The sequence below is a fragment of the Ictalurus furcatus genome, chromosome 1 (assembly GCF_023375685.1).
Source record: "Ictalurus furcatus strain D&B chromosome 1, Billie_1.0, whole genome shotgun sequence".
Classification (NCBI taxonomy): Eukaryota; Metazoa; Chordata; class Actinopteri; order Siluriformes; family Ictaluridae; genus Ictalurus; species Ictalurus furcatus.
In genome coordinates this window covers 25,591,522-25,609,202 of record NC_071255.1, presented here as the reverse complement: position 1 = coordinate 25,609,202, position 17,681 = coordinate 25,591,522, and the positions used below count along the sequence as shown (strand labels likewise).

General features: G+C 37.6%; 2 protein-coding genes and 2 non-coding genes across 7 annotated transcripts; 3 read left to right on the top strand and 1 right to left on the bottom strand.

Moving 5' to 3' along the window:
• The first annotated feature begins 3,419 nt into the window (after positions 1-3,419).
• On the top strand, positions 3,420-7,407 carry cd83 (CD83 molecule). Its single transcript, XM_053634305.1, has 5 exons — positions 3,420-3,562; positions 3,669-3,799; positions 5,318-5,552; positions 6,227-6,333; positions 6,484-7,407. Exons 1-5 carry the CDS (start codon positions 3,517-3,519, stop codon positions 6,625-6,627), a joined length of 663 nt encoding a protein of 220 aa, XP_053490280.1. The 5' UTR covers positions 3,420-3,516; the 3' UTR covers positions 6,628-7,407.
• A 1,465-nt stretch (positions 7,408-8,872) lies between these two features.
• Positions 8,873-8,944, top strand: trnae-cuc (transfer RNA glutamic acid (anticodon CUC)). Its single transcript has one exon. It is a non-coding gene; the product is annotated as a tRNA-Glu (tRNA).
• Positions 8,945-11,033: 2,089 nt separating this feature from the next.
• Positions 11,034-11,115, bottom strand: trnas-aga (transfer RNA serine (anticodon AGA)). Its single transcript has one exon. It is a non-coding gene; the product is annotated as a tRNA-Ser (tRNA).
• Positions 11,116-11,140: 25 nt separating this feature from the next.
• On the top strand, positions 11,141-16,930 carry cfap418 (cilia and flagella associated protein 418). Of its 4 annotated transcripts, none has more exons than XM_053634252.1 (6): positions 11,141-11,374; positions 14,238-14,337; positions 14,440-14,498; positions 14,762-14,827; positions 15,206-15,301; positions 16,534-16,930. In XM_053634252.1, exons 1-6 carry the CDS (start codon positions 11,292-11,294, stop codon positions 16,694-16,696), a joined length of 567 nt encoding a protein of 188 aa, XP_053490227.1. In that variant the 5' UTR covers positions 11,141-11,291; the 3' UTR covers positions 16,697-16,930. The 4 variants fall into 4 exon arrangements, with proteins under 4 accessions (XP_053490227.1, XP_053490218.1, XP_053490236.1 ...); XM_053634243.1 differs by lacking the exon at positions 11,141-11,374 and adding an exon at positions 12,236-12,678; XM_053634261.1 differs by lacking the exon at positions 11,141-11,374 and adding an exon at positions 12,236-12,678 and having other exon boundaries at positions 15,508-16,676.
• Positions 16,931-17,681: the final 751 nt, after the last annotated feature.

The following is a 17,681-nucleotide window of genomic DNA, read 5'->3' as shown; positions in this document are numbered from 1 at the left end:
GAGCTCACAAATGCCCAAAACTGGGTAGTGTCTTTTGTGATTTACAGGGGAGAGAGAGTACCACCAGCCCTCCCACCATAAGAACATGACCAATTTTGCTGTCTTGGACTCCCATCCATGGATGGTGTGCCATCATCTGGATTAAAACATGTGGTATCCCACTTGGGAGCTCCACAAAAGTGTTTTTAATATTTTCTCCATTTATAAGGTGGGCAGAGCAAAATTTAATTCCCTAATGACTGGGTTTAAACATTACAAAGGGGTCACTGGGTTAAACCAACAACCATCAAGTCATGTAAACTAAAACACAACATATTAAACAAAAACAAATATATGATTAATACATTAAATCTCAATGTCAAATATTAATGTCATGTGGATGATCATCCACCAGCACCTGTAATAATTTTATAAAATATTATTTTAAATGATAATTATTGTACTGCAGTACAATAATTATATTGTAATTAAAATATTTAAATATTGCAATATGGTTATATATCTGACAATAAACAACACAATAAAATGGTCTTAACGGTGATTTTGTCCAGTGTTTCTGATCCTATGACAAGTACATATGGCAAATCCTGCAAATATCAGCAGCAGGAAACAGGCATAGATACCTAAGAGACACAAGAACAGATATGTTAGTTGTCCATGTATAAATTCATAAGTCACTCTGAAATTTCGACAAAATAAATTATTATTTTTGCATCAATTAAAATGTTCACATTTGTGTTAGTTTAGTGTACATTTTCTAGATTTTGCAAGACATCAAGATATATTCTTGATATATTTATATTTTATTGTAAATTACCATAGCGGTCTCTTTTGTTGAAATTCTGTAGAGGTGAAGGATTGATTTGAATACCTATAATTAAAAAGACAATATTGAAGAAAATAAAACACGAATGATCAATTAAATCTGCCTTGTATTAATGTATAATAAATTAATACGTAGGGTAAAATATTCAGGAAAAAAATGCTTACCCAGAAAATGTATTCGAGATTCAGTCAGATGTCCCTGCAAAAATTCAATTAAAAATATATATATGAAAAATACATATGTTAAATGGTAACAAAAAAATTGCCATGACCATCAGAGACAACTGTGGACTTACCTGATCACATATAATAGTCAGAGTTGCATTGAGACAACTACTGATGAGAATTTCACCGGCAGCCACGTTAATGCATGGGCTGTGGCACTCACCAATACCATTCACAAAGTTACCTATCGGCTGAGAAAAAGGTAACATTACATAAGCTATGGCTTTCAACAACCAGTTGAATATTTTCTGTAGCTAATACATCAGTGATTTAAAAAACAACAACATGATAATTGAAGTTATAACACTTGTGCCTTACGATGCCTTCAGCAGTCCAGCTTTGTTCACAATCTGTGGCACTGTTTGCATGCCCCAACTTTAGTATTTGTGATCCCTCTTGACAGGAATAGTCCTTAGTGGTTTCCAGCACTGATGCAGATACCACTACAGAGAAAATAAATACAATATTTCACCAACTAAGGTCATCATAGGATTTCTCCACTATCATCCCATAGCTGTCAGAGTGTAGACTAATGTTTAGACCTCTGGGCAGGCTAAATAAGCCTTGTAAGCTCATTTTCACTCTATCACTCTACCTATCTATCTATCTATCTATCTACAGTGCCTTCCACTAATATTGGCACCCTGTAAGGAGGAATGGTCTCAGATTCCTTGCCATGTATTCTCCAACCTCATCAGGCATTATAGGAGAAGACTCAGAGCTGTTATCTTGGTAAAGGGAGGTATATTGACTAATAGGGTGCCTATAATTGTTGCACACCTATATTTAACAAAGATATATATATCTATATTTAACATATTTATATTTAACATATTTAACATAAATATATTTAATCTATATTTAACAAAGATATATATATATATATATATATATATATATATATATATATATATATATATATATATATATATTGTGATAAACCTGTGTTTTGTTTGCAGTTGTTTGATATCTATGAGAGCAGAGTATTTTTGTGAACTTCTTTGCTGATATTAACCAAGGGTATATCTATCTAACTATCTATCTATCTATCTTTTGCCAATATTTGAAATCATACAGCCTACTTATGTGTAGAAAAGTGTGCAAAATGCTTATAAATAATCTTTCTCAATCCTTATGTGTTCTCCCTATAAAGTGAGCTCCATTCCCTTGTTTTATAGAAAATTAAACACTTTCTTTTTTTTCTCCCCCATTTTCTCCCTAATTTGGTGATCTCTGGACAAAAGCGCCCCTCGGGTGCTCCACAAAGCATTTTTTTTTATATTTTCTCCATTGGTAAGGTAGGCAGGCCAGATGGCAAATCCATGAAACAACATAATTTATAAAATACCATTAAATACAAAAAGATTTGTAACTGTCTTAGGGGTTAAGAAGAAAGTGTTACCTATAATTAATATTAAATACCTTATTTACTGGGTTCAAAGATTACACATGGGGCACTGACTTTAACCATCATCCACAGTCATTTTACAGCGTGGGAATGAAAATCAGAATTTAATTTAAAAAATTCATATTCAACTACTATCAAGAGTAGCTTACAAGTGTCATTGTATGTCATGGTATTGTTTTGGGGTTGTTTGGTAAAATACTACTACTACTACTACTACTACATACACGTGGTCAAAATGTAAACATCTGCTGTAATGGTGTGTGTGTGTGTGTGTGTGTGTGTGTCAGGTGTCCGAGGTAAATTCCCAGTGAAGCAATGTGCTTTTGGGGTTTTACCGAAGACTTTCCCATCTCTGGGGAATTCAGAGCTCAGAGAGCCAAAACGCGGACGTATATTTTGTTTACAAACAACGGCAAACGATTCCTTATTATGAATATTCCTTATTATATTTTTAATAATATGATGTTTCCTTTTAATGCTAAATTATTGTAATGCAGTTCGGTAAAGCGGACAAAATTATAGTAGTCAGTCGCAGACACGTGCTGCGTGATATATACTCTACAGGTTAAACTAATCCAGGTGGTTTATTTGATAGGTTTACATCTAAAACGCCGATAGAATCATTTAAGTAAGTTACAGAAAAGAACGTGCTATAAAGCGACGTAGTTGAGCTATGACGAAAGTAACAGTGACGCAACGCGGTTTTGGTCGCAAACGCAGTTTCGACGCAAATAGCTGCATTTTCGAGAGATTTCCATGAGCAAGCACAACCTATGTCGTATTCGCAATCTTCTACGGATATACCTGTTTGTTTTATATGTAGCCTATAGAGATATAAACAAGGATTATTACTTACCATAACTATAAATCATAACCGTAAGAAGCACCAGCGCACTCATGCTCATGAACGATGGAAGAAAGTATTATGTTACAGGAGGTAGCTGCGTCATTACGTCTATTTCCTTTTTTTTTCACTGGGGATTTCCTTCTTTCACTTTTCTGGGTTGTGTATATTAGACGTGCTGTTACACACCTCTTTCAGTCTGGCTATCACAGCGATGACGAATAATAATGCTCTGTCCTTTATCCTGCTCCTCACTTTTGGTAAGACTGCCTGGTGTTTTTTCTTGCTTGGACTAATTTGTTTAGAGGTGGTGGTTGTTGTATGCCACATATGTGATTTCTGATTTAGTCCTAAATGTACACGTAGGTGCAGGAGTCAGAAGTAATGACAGCAGAATTCATCATGAGACCCGCTCTATCTGCGGCGAAGACGCACTTTTGCACTGCCGGGCCACGTCCAAGCCTGGAGTCCAGTACCGGTCAGTCATATGGTACAAGGTAAGCTTACCTGGACACATACTCTTTCAATTCCAGTTTGTCCTCAGTAATGTAATCCATTATTCTCTTTGGTGTGTTTTTCGGTCCCCTATGGATTGTGGGATTGTTCTAAGAAAGTAAATGTGGCCAGTTTATTTGGTACAGTACACCAACCCCCTTGTAGCTACACTCAATGGCCATTTGAACCTTTACACCAATGTACACATTGTAGTTCTACAATTACTGACTCTAGTACTTCTTGAGTCTTTTATATACACTATTACAGAGGTATTCAAGTAAAATTTGTAAAGGTTCATGTACTCTGAGCAGATGAGATGCGTGTTTTAATTTTTACATAGTCAGCCCTGCTGGGGGAAAAAAACAATCGAAACCATCACGGAAATTCTAATGGTTTCCACTATGAATACCATTACAAACCATCAGCTAACCATTAAAACCATTATCATTACTGGTCCTTAATGGTATCCACTAGACATAACATGCTACTGATAGAAGGAAACTAATTACCAGTAGAGACCCACAGGGACCATTACAGTTTCCATTAAAACCAATACAATTCCCATTATCACCATTATGAGGGTTTCTATTGGGGGTTTTTTTTTCAGCAGGGAGGATAAACACGTTTCTCTGTACATTTGTCTTTGAACACTTTACACAACCTTGTCGTCAGTTCCCTAATCAGACAATAGAGGGTAAAAAAATCTATGAAAGTCTGTGAAAATTCCATTTTCTGACCTAATGAATGTAACTCTGTAGCTAGTCTCTAGTTTTATGAGTGGACCTCAGCTAGATAATGTATATTAATGAATGATTGAATACACTACAACAGAGGGTCTGCTACAGAAACTGGTTCATAATATTGTTCATGATGAAATGTGTTCAAAACAAGTTGATTATATGTGTTTCTGTGCTAATGTAACTGACTACAGTTGGGTTTGTCAATTTTGGCAAAGATATTTTCTGGTGAAGATAATTGATAAAGCTATAGCAAAATAAAAACACATTATGTTAATGATTCAGTGTTTTTCACAGCAGTTCACGGCTCAAATGAATCATCAATTTTCATAATTCCTCATTATCATTATTATGCAATGCTATGAGTTACTCTTCCACTAAATGAGTTCTGTTCTCTTGTGCTCCCCCTAATTTAACCCCTCCGTGTACTTGATAAAATGGGCAGTGATGAGTGTTGGCACAAGGTAGTTCTACCTAATGAAGTGGGCAATGTGTGTAAATTGAACATGTGTTTCCATCAGTGAGAATAAATGTTTGTGTTTTCTCCACTAATTAGTTGCAGTTTGTTGAATTTGTTGTGTTAGTATGAGAAACATCGATATAATTGCTTTTTACTTCAGGACTAACATAGTGAGACATGTTCAGGGTATTCACTTAGACAGAAATTTAAAAAAGTGTTTTATTAGTCATCAGTGTTTATTTGCTTGGTATTAAGTAATCACATAGGCCTATTGATCTGATAGACCAGTTGGAGGATTTAATTCACTGCTTTTCATTTCTCAGGTCAGTGATGCTCCCTCTCGCCAGTTAACTGGTCTAGTGATGAAGAAACTCACACATCTTAACAGCACTATTCAAAGATATAAAGGTGTGGAGCGGGATTTGAAACTGTTAGCGGATTCACAGAACCTCATTTTGCCTAATGTGACGCTGCAAGATGCTGGGAGATATCGCTGCTTTCTGTCTGCTCCAATTGGTCATCAGAATCAGGAGGGAGAGATTCATCTCAGTGTCTATGGTGAGTGTAATGACCTGAAGACACACTTTCAACGTGGTTTCAAGTCGCAAATGAAACCCTGAAGTTTTGAATGTTACATTGCTGTATGGAATGAAAACCTCTAGCCATAAAGCCATTTCAGCAGGGGTGCCCTGTCTTATCTGTGACTGTATGGCTACAGGTTATTATCCCCAAGCTTGCAGCCACTGTGGGCCCTTGCTGATAAGACTTGACACACCAGAAACAGAATTTACAGAAAAAACCTAAATTACATGGCAGTAAAAATACACTCTTAAAATTTAAGAACCCTTAAGAGTTCTTTGGTTGTCCCTCTGGAGGAACCTATCCTGGTTCTGTGTAGTTCTAGGTAGTGGTTTCCTTTCACACAGGCTTTGAAATAGAACCCTTTTTTGCATTAATTATCTAATGAACCCTTCTTATTATCTAGAACTTTTCGACCATTTGGCTACACTGTCTTGGCAATTGGTATACTCTTCAAAAACTGGTTATTGAAAAGTTCTTTAGGAGTTCATGGGATAATTGAGGATTTTTAGCCTGTTAAAAAGCTTCTGCTCTGTTGTAGTGTTCTACATATAAGTTTTATGTGTTCCCTAAACCAACTGGTATACTCTTTAAGTGTTTCTTCTAAGAGTGCAACACTGACTGTAACTAAAACTTTGTTTTGTTTTCCGTAGATGCTCCCAGTAATGATAATGGAACATTACAGGAACAGGATACATTTTATGTAATACTGGCCATCACTTTACTCATGGTGGCATTGCTGATGCTGTATGTAAGTTATGTAAGTAACATTTTCTTACTCTTTTTTGCTCTGGTTTGTAGAATAACTCAAAACCAGGCAAGCAAATACAATTATTAAAATTTTATTAATATGCCAATGTCAAGATACTTCCAGACTGTTAATGTTATTTTAATGTTTTCTTTTCTTCAGACGTGTCTAAAGAATACACTATTAAGCCACAAAAGCAAGTTCTCAGACGTAACATCGAAGAAAATTCATCAAATGAAGGACACTATGATTAAAATGGAATCAAAAGGAATTGTATGTACAATTTTGCCCCAGGAATATGTGTGACACTACAGTCTTCATGTTCGGGTCCTAAGCTAAGGGACACAGTAGAGGAAGAAGAAGAAGAAGAAATTAATAAATGCATGAATATAATGGTGCTATGTGGACATTATCTAAAGAGCAGATATTGTTCCGTACTGGATTTGGGACATGTGTGGTGTCCCTTCCAGAGTGGTGTTGAGAGGAGGTGGAGGAGGAAGAAAAGAAAAAAATGTATACCAAGCTCTGATATTCTACCATTCCTTTAGTTTATTTAAGCTAAGAATATCAACTCATTTTATATGGAGTAAAAAAAAAGTTATATGTCGAATGTAAAATATACAAATTTGATCTGAAAACAAGAATACCCTGCCCAAATCATTTTAACCTACAGCTCTGATACCAGTGTATATTAAGTGGAGTTTTGGCAGGGTGTTTAGATGAGAGGAGGTCAGCAATTTGCCAACTGCATAATTAGTTTGATAGCTGAGTAACTCGTTGTTAGTGTTTTATGTGCATTCATTACTGTATTTTTCTTTTTATACTTTAATGTTTTAATTGTATGTATAAAGCCAAATATGCTATTGGGTTAGAATTAACCTATGACAGAAAAAATGTATGTTTAAGACTCATGTGTTTCTGTGTCTAAAGATATGTTCTCATTTTCTTATTTAGAAATCATGTTAATTCATTTTAGCACCTTTTGGCCCAGTTTGAAGTGGGGGTTATTTTTGCACTAATGGCTAAATGAGTTGATGATGATGATGACAACTGTGTTTATTAATAAATAATAACAATAATAATTGATGCAAGAGAAGCCTGTAGTTCCTTTGATGTCCTTGGCTCTTTTATGACTTGCTGGATGAGTCGTTGCTGTGCTCTTGGAGGAATTTTGGAAAGTCGGCCACTTCTGGGAAGGTTCACTACTATGCCGAGTTTTTCCATTTGGAGATAATGGCTCTCACTGTGGTTCTTTCGAGTCCCAGAACTTTTGAAATAGCTTTGTAACCCTCCCCAGACTGATGTATTTCAATCACCTTCTTCCTCATCATTTGTACAATTTCTTTCAATTTTGGCATAGTGTGTTACTGGGCAATACCATTTAACCAACTTCATGCTACCTTGAAAAGGTTCTATTTAAGTGATGATTTAATTGAACAAGGTTTTCAGTAATCAGGCCTGATTGTGTCTAGTCCAGCTGAACCCCATTATAAATGCAGTTTCATCGATTTGGGGAATTAGTGACAGGGACAAATACATTTTCACACAGGCCCAGTTGGTATTGGATTACTTTTTTGCTTCAATAGATAACATTATCATTTAAAAACTGTATTTTGTGTTTGCTCAGGTTGCCTTTTCTTTCTTAGATTTTTTTTTTTTACATTTTGGAAACTATTTAGTATGAGATATATACAAAAACAGAAGAAATCAGGATGGGGCAAATACTTTTTCACAGCACTGTACAATAACTACACAGGACAGCGTAATATAAATATACAGGACAACACAAGAGAAACCAGTGCAAAGTTTTGTCTGTACATTGCTGACTGTGTTAGAAGTGCACCAGCAAGATCAAGAAAAAGTAGCAGTAATTTAAGAAGTGTCCCATAGCAGCATTATGCTGGTGATGTGCAGTGATGGTGGGCGTATGGAAGGGTGTGAATAGCTCCGTTAAACCTATTCACGTCATTGACGTCAGATTCAAGAGCAGTGTTGATCAGGATGCAGTTTTCAACCAGTTAGTGCTCACACTGGACTAATCAATAAATATCGCCATCTACTGGCGACATGTTGCCACTTCAGCCGTGTGGTAAAGAACTTTGGTAAATCTTTAAACTATTATTATTATTATTGTTGTTGTTGTTGTTGTTACTATTATCTTTTTGTTTTTCCCCCATGTAAGCTAATGTTTAAAGCACTAATCAACAATTTTGGAGGATTTTTCTATACAATAGTTTTCTATAGTTTCATTTCTCTACAGTTAACTAAGTGGTATTTAGTTTTTCTTGCTATTTGTTTTTTTTTTGTTTGTTTGTTTGTGTGTTTTGTTGTTTGTTGTTGTTTTGTACAGCTAATGTTTAAGTGGCATTTATGCACAGTGCAATGCAAAGTATTTCCACTAGGCAATGCCTCATATAGTCAGCTGCAAATGTTTTTGCATCCTTTAAAATAATTATAATAAATGACTGGATCAGCTACTTAAACTTTCTTCTAATGAAAATAATTTACATAAGTAGTTCATTTTAATAATAATACTGTATTTCCTCTCAGATCCCTGGTGGTCTAGTGGTTAGGATTCGGCGCTCTCACCGCCGCGGCCCGGGTTCGATTCCCGGTCAGGGAACTTATCTTTTGTATGAATATCCGCTTTTATTTTCTTCTTCGTGTGGAAATGTTTGATATTTGGGCTGTGTCCGAAATCTCGTACTGTATTCAATACAGTCCCTACTGCATGGCCGTTGAAACAGTACGTACTAATCAGTATGTGTTTGTAGTATGACTACAATCCCCGACATACTACATCCGCCATGTTGGCATTGTCATGTGACCTTTGAAGTCATCATAAACAGAAAAATCTTAAAGGGACCACCAGATAAAAGCAAACGCACTAACGGCAAACTGCACATTAAGAAAGTTTACTGAATTCGTAATGTCATGTGGGCGGGGTTAACAGACTGAGTTAAATCCGGCTAAGGCATGATGGAGATCATAAAAAGGTATAAAACTCCTCATAAGGGTTGCATTATCTCACGGATATATGCAACGATCTGGTCACAGGACGATTCTTACAATATCAAAACCATTAGTGCTTGGAAAGAGGAATTGGGCCTGGAGCTTGAGGATGATTACTGGGGCAGAGCGTTAATTAATATACGTACCACCACGTCCTGTGCTAGACTTAGTTTCATACAATTTAAAGTGGTCCACAGAGCTCACCTCTCTAGGAGTAAACTATCTGAAATATATCTCAATGTCCCTGACGTGTGAAAAATGCAAATTTTCACCCTGTAACCTCAGTCATATGTTTGCACTCTGTCCCAAATTGCAGAACTTTTGGAACTCTTTCTTCAAAACTATGTCCGACGTTCTTAAAATCAAATTAGATGTCTGTCCTTTAATTGCCATCTTTGGTGTTCCATCTCGGCGTCAGCATCTGAACCATAAAGAAGCTAGTGTTGTGGCCTTTGCATCATTACTTGCTCGGCGCAGAATACTGTTGTCTTGGACCTCTCCTCCACCCCCCGCTATATCAGTCTGGCTTAAAGATTTAATCTTCTTTTTAAAACTTGAAAAAATCAAGTACAACATCAGAGGCAGGGGTGACTCATTTTTGGGAAAATGGGCACAATATATTACCTACTTCAATGATGTACGCACCCTGGTGGTGGATTGAGGAGAGGTGGACTGTAATTCCCGATCATCTTACCCCCTTTTTTGTTGTTGTTGTTGTATTGGGTTTTTATGTTTGTTAGTTTTTTTGTTGTTTTTGTATGTTTTTTTTTCTCTGGTTGTTTGTTTATTGTTTTTTGTTTCCCCCTTTCTTTTGGTTTTGGCTGTGGTTGTTTGTTGGGGTTGTTGGGTGGGGTGTTATGTAAAATGTAAATATTCAATAAAAATTCTCTGATCAAAAAAAAGGTATAAAACACTGACAGCTGTTTTCTTGTTTAAACCTTCAACAGCACTTTATTCAGGTATTATTTAAAAAGTCCTGTTAACCAAGGTTTAATACTTAAAAAGAGTCAACGCGCATTTTTTTCCTGAGCTCGTCCGCACCTGTCCCGTTGCATTATGGGAACTTTCGCCTACTGAGTAGTAAGGTAGTACGCGATTTCTGTTGCAGATTTTATTTTTAGGTCGTGCTTTGACTGCGTCCAGAGTGTGTATTGCAGGTATCATATATTTGCTCATATATTTGTTACGACCCGGTCTAGGTCGGGCCGCAACATACAATAAAATAAAAGAAAAGGGCTGGCGAGACCAAGATTGCGTTTGCTTTGTTTTTATTCTCCAAACGGAGCACCTTTTATATACACAGTGGTTTCACTCTTTAGAAGCCGACCAGGCCAAAATAATAAACAAAAATTCCCTCTAACTTTACCAAAAGAAAACTAACTAAACTACAAGAAAAGAAAGCAAAAATACACCTCTTCCCTCACTCCCTAGCTAACCCAAAACCAGGAGAAAAGAAGAATCAACACAAATGGCACCGACTTCCTACAAACCACTCTTAACCGTGCACTATTCACAAAGGTGACTATTAGTATCTTAATTAACAAAATAATATATACACAAGTGTATCACACGAATCGCGGGGCAGAGCATAAACAAAGTCAAATCGGGCATAGGGTCATACACAGGCAAAAAGCACTTCTCTCTATACACAAAGGAATGGAAATGATATTCATGACCGGATATCAGATGCAAAACGACGACGTTGTCGGCAGGATTCGAACCTGCGCGGGGAGACCCCAATGGATTTCTAGTCCATCGCCTTAACCACTCGGCCACGACAACACAGAGAGTGTATTATTTTTTTTTTAATTTCGGGTGAAAGTTGAGAATAAAACCTAGACAGAACGCAGGACAGTAAAGCCTTGTTTATACACAATAGCGCGAGGGAGCGCGTGGCAAAAGTGACGTCATCGCTGTGTGAGGTGTCGAGCGCGTTGAGAGCACTCTACACTACACTCATGTCACGCGGCGGTGCACACGGCATTTTTCTAACTTTCCGCGCGGCTAAGAAGCCGAAGATGAGGCGACTCTTGCCGAACAGGTACGATTGTACAGGCATCTCTACAATCCATCCATGCAGGAGCATAGAGATAGCCAGATGTCACAAAATTCATGGAAAGTTTTTTTTTAAGTGATTTGCTTTGCACACATTGTTGAAAGAATAATGGCAAAGATGAAAGTTTTTGGGGGCTGAACCATGTTTCCATTCATCAGTATCTTCACAAATAAACACAGTCGCTACACTACACCGTCAGACACAGTGATTAAACCTCATTCTTTCGTCTTTATACATAGAGACAGTTACAGTGATAGGTGAGCATACAGAGTGATCATTCTGTAATATCTTTCTTTTGTCTCTATACATAAAGAGACATTTACACTGATGGGTGAACATAATCACCTGATTGTGTAAATGTGAGGAATGACAAATGAGAACTTGCTTATGTCTACAGTAATTGCTAACATTTACAAAATGAGCCTACATTAAATAATACGTATTTAATGAAAGCAAGGGTCAATGTTTAATAAAATTTGAAAAAAAGGAGGTTATTCAGTTTAGTTTTATACATGTTCTCATATTTATATATTTTGCTGTAATGTGGCAAGTGATAATCTCAAGGTTTACTGGGGTTTTATCTGATTCTTATATGATTCTTTGCTCTTTTTTCCATACTGTGGGTTTTAGTGAAGTTTACTGAAAACAAACATCGCCAATAACAAACACAACAATTCCTCCTCAGCATTCAGCAACTCCACGCGAGGCGCCATGTTTGTACGCGTTGCTATGGTTGCTCCGACAAACCAATTCTTCTCTCAGCTACTTCCTGATGGTTTACAGGACGATTACTCCGAGTCGCCCCCTTTCGTTTCAACAGAATATTACAACGGCGCTCCCAAGCCTTTTCCGATTCTCCCAACATGGCCGTTCGGTTTACCGACTGAGCCGAAAGAGTCATTTAACAGTTCATCTTGTGTGCATTCGGCGCATTTTTTATTTCGTTAGCCAGGAACAGAATTTTATGAGGTTATCAACTTCAACCAATAACACTAACATCGCATAGACTCAAAAGAACGATTCAGATGGACTTGTGAACTGGCTGACTGATTCATTCAAAAGAATCGGTTCATATGAACGATTCATTCATGACGCGGGCATCATTAGAAAGGGAACAAGATGAGGGATTGAAATAAAACCCCAAACATGGAGGACAGTTTGGACGCTTTGTTAGACGAGGTTGAAGCAAAGTTTTGTCGAGAGATTTCGCTGTCGCATCGGCCTTCATGCACTTTAAAATTCGAGCAAGACAGCAACAGACAACAAAGCAATAATGACTCCGTGCTCAGGTATATAAATTACCGCCAGTCTGCAAGTGCACAGTGTTAACGTTAACCGTCTTTGGGCAGATGTAGATAGTGAACCACATAAACGAGACATATAGCCCCTATAGCTTCCTGACTGAATATAATAAACAATTATAAACAAGGTTGTACATTTGCTGTAGATGTTATGATTCCTAGCTAGTTAGCTAAATTTCCTGTTATTATGTAGCGGTCCTGATTCGTTAGTTATCTCGTCCTGCAGCCAGGTAACATAACGTCTCCCTTGTACAGTCTGCTCTCACTGAGCACTTTATTAGAAACACTATACTAATATGGGTAAGGTCTCCCTTTGCTCTCAAAACAGCCTCAATTCTTCATGACATGGATTCCACAAGATGTTGGAAACATTACTTTGAGATTCTGGTCCATCTTGACACGATTGCCTCCCACAATTCCTGCAGGTTTTCCAGGTGCACTTTCATGTTGTGAATCTCCCGTTCTACCACATCCCAGAGGTGATCTACTGGATTCAGATCCGGTGACTGGGAAGGCCACTAAAGAACACTGAACTCATTGTCGTGTTAATGAAAGCAGTTTGAGATGACTTTTGCTTTGGTACATGGTGCATTATCATGCAGGAAGTAACCATTAGAAGATTGATAAATTGTGATCATGAAGGGATGCACATGTTCAACGACGATACTCAAAATGGATGTGGCATTCAAGCGATGACTGACTGGTATGTACGGATCCAAAGTGTGCCAAGAGAACATTCTCCACACCATTACACCACCTCCACCAGCCTGGACTGATGACACAAGGCAGGTTGGGTCCATGGATTCATGCTGTTGCTGCCAAATTCTGACCATCTGTGTGTCTCAGCAGAAATCGAGATTCATCAGACCAGGCTACGTTTTTCCAGTCTTCAACTGTCCAGTTTGGTAATCAGTTTTGGTAACCCATTGCAGCCTCAGCTTTTAGTTCTTGGCTGACAGAAGTGGAACCCGACGTGGGCTTCTGCTGTTGTAACCCATCTGCCTCAAGATTTGATGCTTTGTGTATTCTGAGATGCCTTTCTGCTCACCACAATTGTATAGAGTGATTATCTGAGTTACTGTAGCCTTTCTGTCAGCTCGAAGAGGTCCGGCCATTCTCTGCTGCCCTCTCTCAACAACAAGGCGTTTCTGTCTGCAGAACTGCTGGTCACTGGATGTTTTTATTTCATTACACCATTCTGAGTAAACTCTAAAGATTGTTGTGTGTGAAAATCCCAGGAGATCCACAGTTATAGAAATACTCCAACCAGCCCATTGGGCACCAACAATCATGCCATGGTTAAAAGGACTAAGATCAAAATGATCTGGTCTGTGGTGATCCCTCATCATGGATGGCTGACAAGTTATGTAAATGGGCTACATTGAATGCTTGTATGTCTACAAAGTACATCTGTAGTAGTGGGTGAATCTGTTAAAATGGCTAATAAATAAAGTCTAATAATGTGGCCACTTAATGTATATTTTTCATGTTGTTGTTGCTGTTGTTGTTTTGTAAAACACTAAACTAAGGTGTTCATTTAATGCCAGATTTTCAAATCCACATGAAGTTGAAGGAGTTGACAATAACATTGAGGCTGTGCTTCATGAAATACTAAATGATGATGATTATCCAGCCTCCAGTTCACACGTGAGTATGTGAAGGTTTTTAGTGCATACAGGATAACTTGAGAACATCAGCATGCACACTGTCTAATTTTTTATTTTTCTTTTTTTTCCCCCATATTCACAGAGACCTGTTTTATCAAAACCTTGTGCTATGGAGTCTTGTTCTCATACAGCTTTAAAGAAGTAAGTGGATCATTATTATTATTATTATTATTATTATGCATGTATTGCCCTAATACTACATTAGCCCTAAGCTTTTTTTATATTGAGGGTAGGGATGGTGTAGGGATTTAATCATTTAATGGCTCTGAATCATGTTAATGAAGAAACAATGGAAACTAAAGCGTTACCCAAAGTTAACCTCCACTGATGGTCTAAAATATTACGTCTAATTAGATGCAACATATGGTCTTAAAGATAACTTGTGCTTCTGTGTTTGTAAACAGGTGTTGCCCTGTATATTTGGGTGGAAGCTCTACAGCATGTGGTGTGGGAACAAGTGTTACGCAGAAGTGAGTGTTACAGTAACGTCTTCCAAGTCATGCTCTGCAATGTGAGCCTACTTATGAAAGACAGACTACGAGCTTTGTCTGTTATGAACTCTCTGTTTTTTGTCAAGTGTTTCTGATGCAGTAATGTTTAATAGTAATTAATAAAATATGTGCTGTGTCACAATTGAGGATGTAGAGTCATGACGTCCAGCTTTTAACTGAAATTTGAGATGAACGTGCCGCTCCTAGTAGTTATTGCTGATGTTTCTGGAAATCCACATTCAGAAAGGATTTGACCCAAAACTTTCCCTCTTCGAATACGTACAAAGTTTATGCTAGATCTGTGGATAATTAGACAGGGAACAAGTACAATATTGTTCATGTTACCTATTTTTGTAGGGCTTGTGACCAAATAAGATGTACATCTTGTGACTTTCGTGTCATCATGTTTGATGACCAGGAGTGGGACTCTTCCTGTGACTATCTGTTTTTCAGGTATGTTGTTACAGTATTGAGTAGTGCACTTTAGCCAGGAGAGGGCAGTAGCGATGCATGCTGAAGTGCTTAAGCACAGATAAACAAACGAGTTTTTTGTATTTGTTCCTTTGTTTAGTGTATCTGTGAGAATTATGGATTTTTAATGATAATGAGTCTTTATTGCTCACATATTATACATATGTGAAATTCTTTTCTTCGCATAGCTCAGCGTGTCAGGAGGTTGGGGGTCAGAGCACAGGGTCAGCCATGTTACAGCACCCCTGGAGCAGAGAGGGTTAAGGGTTTGCTCAAGGGCCCAATAGTGGCAGCTTGGCAGTGCTGGGGCTTGAACCCCTGACCTTCCAATCAGTAACCCAGAGCCTTAACTGCCAAGCCTGTGGGTTTGTTTGTTAATGGGTGTTTGTGTCATTGCACAAATGTAAAAAAAAATTAGGCAGAAAATAAGTGCCATAATACAGTAAGGGAATGTGACAGAAGAACACATTTTTTTGACATGGAAACATAAAGATGCAAAAGGCAGCAACTCTGATAAATAGATTTTCCACATGACTGCAACATTTTCTTATCGTGGGCTTTGTCTGGTTGCTCTATTTTGTTTTTTCACCATCTAACAGTATTATTTTCATCATCTGTTTATGACATGATTGCATCTGTAATTATTCCATTATACACTTCTTGCAGTGACATACTTAAACAGAGCAAGTTCTTAAATGAAGGGGCCAAAGGGGAGGTTTTTTTTCCAATGTATTTACAATGTATTTTAGAGGTATGCAGACTCTCTTAATGTGCATAGCTGGTTAAAAATGTCACTGCAAGTCCAACACTTTTCAGATTAAAGCACTCTGGTCAGAACCAGCAGCAGCAAGCACCAGCTGAACTGCACCAAGTACAAAAAGCGAATGAGATGTAGGAAAGTGGTTACAGATAACATCACTGCTGATGACTATCATCATCTATCATGCCACTAGAAGCTAAGGGCTTTCATTTTTTTTAAATCCCTATTTATTTATTTTCAATTAGCAGGGACATCATGGCAAGACACATTGTTTTGTATATTGATCACATCAAGATTTTTTCACCACTTGCTTGGTATTTTTGCATTTATGCTTAATTATCTCCCTGTCTGTTTTAATGATCAAATGATATGCTTGGGAAATTCACAGGTTTAATTGCAGAGATGTTTGTGTGTGTCTGTTCATACTTCCAACACTTTATGTTGTGTCTTGTAGAAACAACATGCCGGACAGTAACAAGTTGCGAGTGAAGCTAAAGAGGAGGCAAGGCGCTCGGGCGTATGCCTGCCAGTGTAGCTGGCACTCTGCCTTTATGCTGTCTGAACTCAGACACGTACCTAAGCTCAAGTGGGTTTGTGGCCAACACACAGCTTGCTGATGTTTATAACAGACTCCAAAGTTGCAGCTATTCAAAAGGGATTAAAAAAAAAACACACACAATACTTATGTGCTCTCCACTTAAAAGAAAATGGCCATTTCCTATATTCCTTTTCTCAGATGATCATGTTAGATGATATGTTGGGATAGACAAGTTTGGTTTTTAATGTCCCATTAGATCAATGCGCATTCCAGCACTGAGTGTCTAATATTAATAAAAAGATATATTCATGTACATACAGTGGTGTGAAAAATTTGTCCCCATCCTGAATTCTTCATCTTCGTTTTAGATCTTCAAACAAAATACAGTGTAAAACAAAGGCAACCTGAGTAAAAACACAATATAGTTTTCATTTATTTATTTATTTATATTATTTAACCAAAAAAGTCAACCCCTATCACCAATGTGAAAAAGTAATTGCCCCCTTAAACTTAAAATCTGGTTGTGCCACCTTTAGCAGCAATAACTGCAATCAAATGCTTCCGATAACTGGAGATCAATCTTTCACTAACTTCTTGGACTATGCTTTGGATCATTGTCTTGCTGTATAATCCAGTTGCACTCGAGTTTCAACTTACACACTGAAGATCGGATATTCTCCTTTAGGATTTTCTGGTAGATAGCAGAGTTAATGATTCCCTTAATTATTGCAAGTTGCCCAGGCCCTGATGCACTGAAGCATCCCTACACCATCACACTTCCACCACCATGCTTGACTGTAGGTATGATGTTCTTTTTGTGGAATTCTGTGTTTGGTTTATGCCAGATGTAACAGGACCTCCGTCTTCCAAACAGTTCCACCATCAATCCACAGAACATTCTCCCAAAAGGTTTGAGGATCATCAAGGTGAGTTTTGGCAAATTTTAGATGAGCCTTAATGTTCTTCTGGGTTAGCAATGGTTTTCACTTCGCCACTCTTCTATGGATGCCATTTTTACCCAGTGTCTTCCTGATAGTGGAGTCATGAACAGTGACTTTTATTGA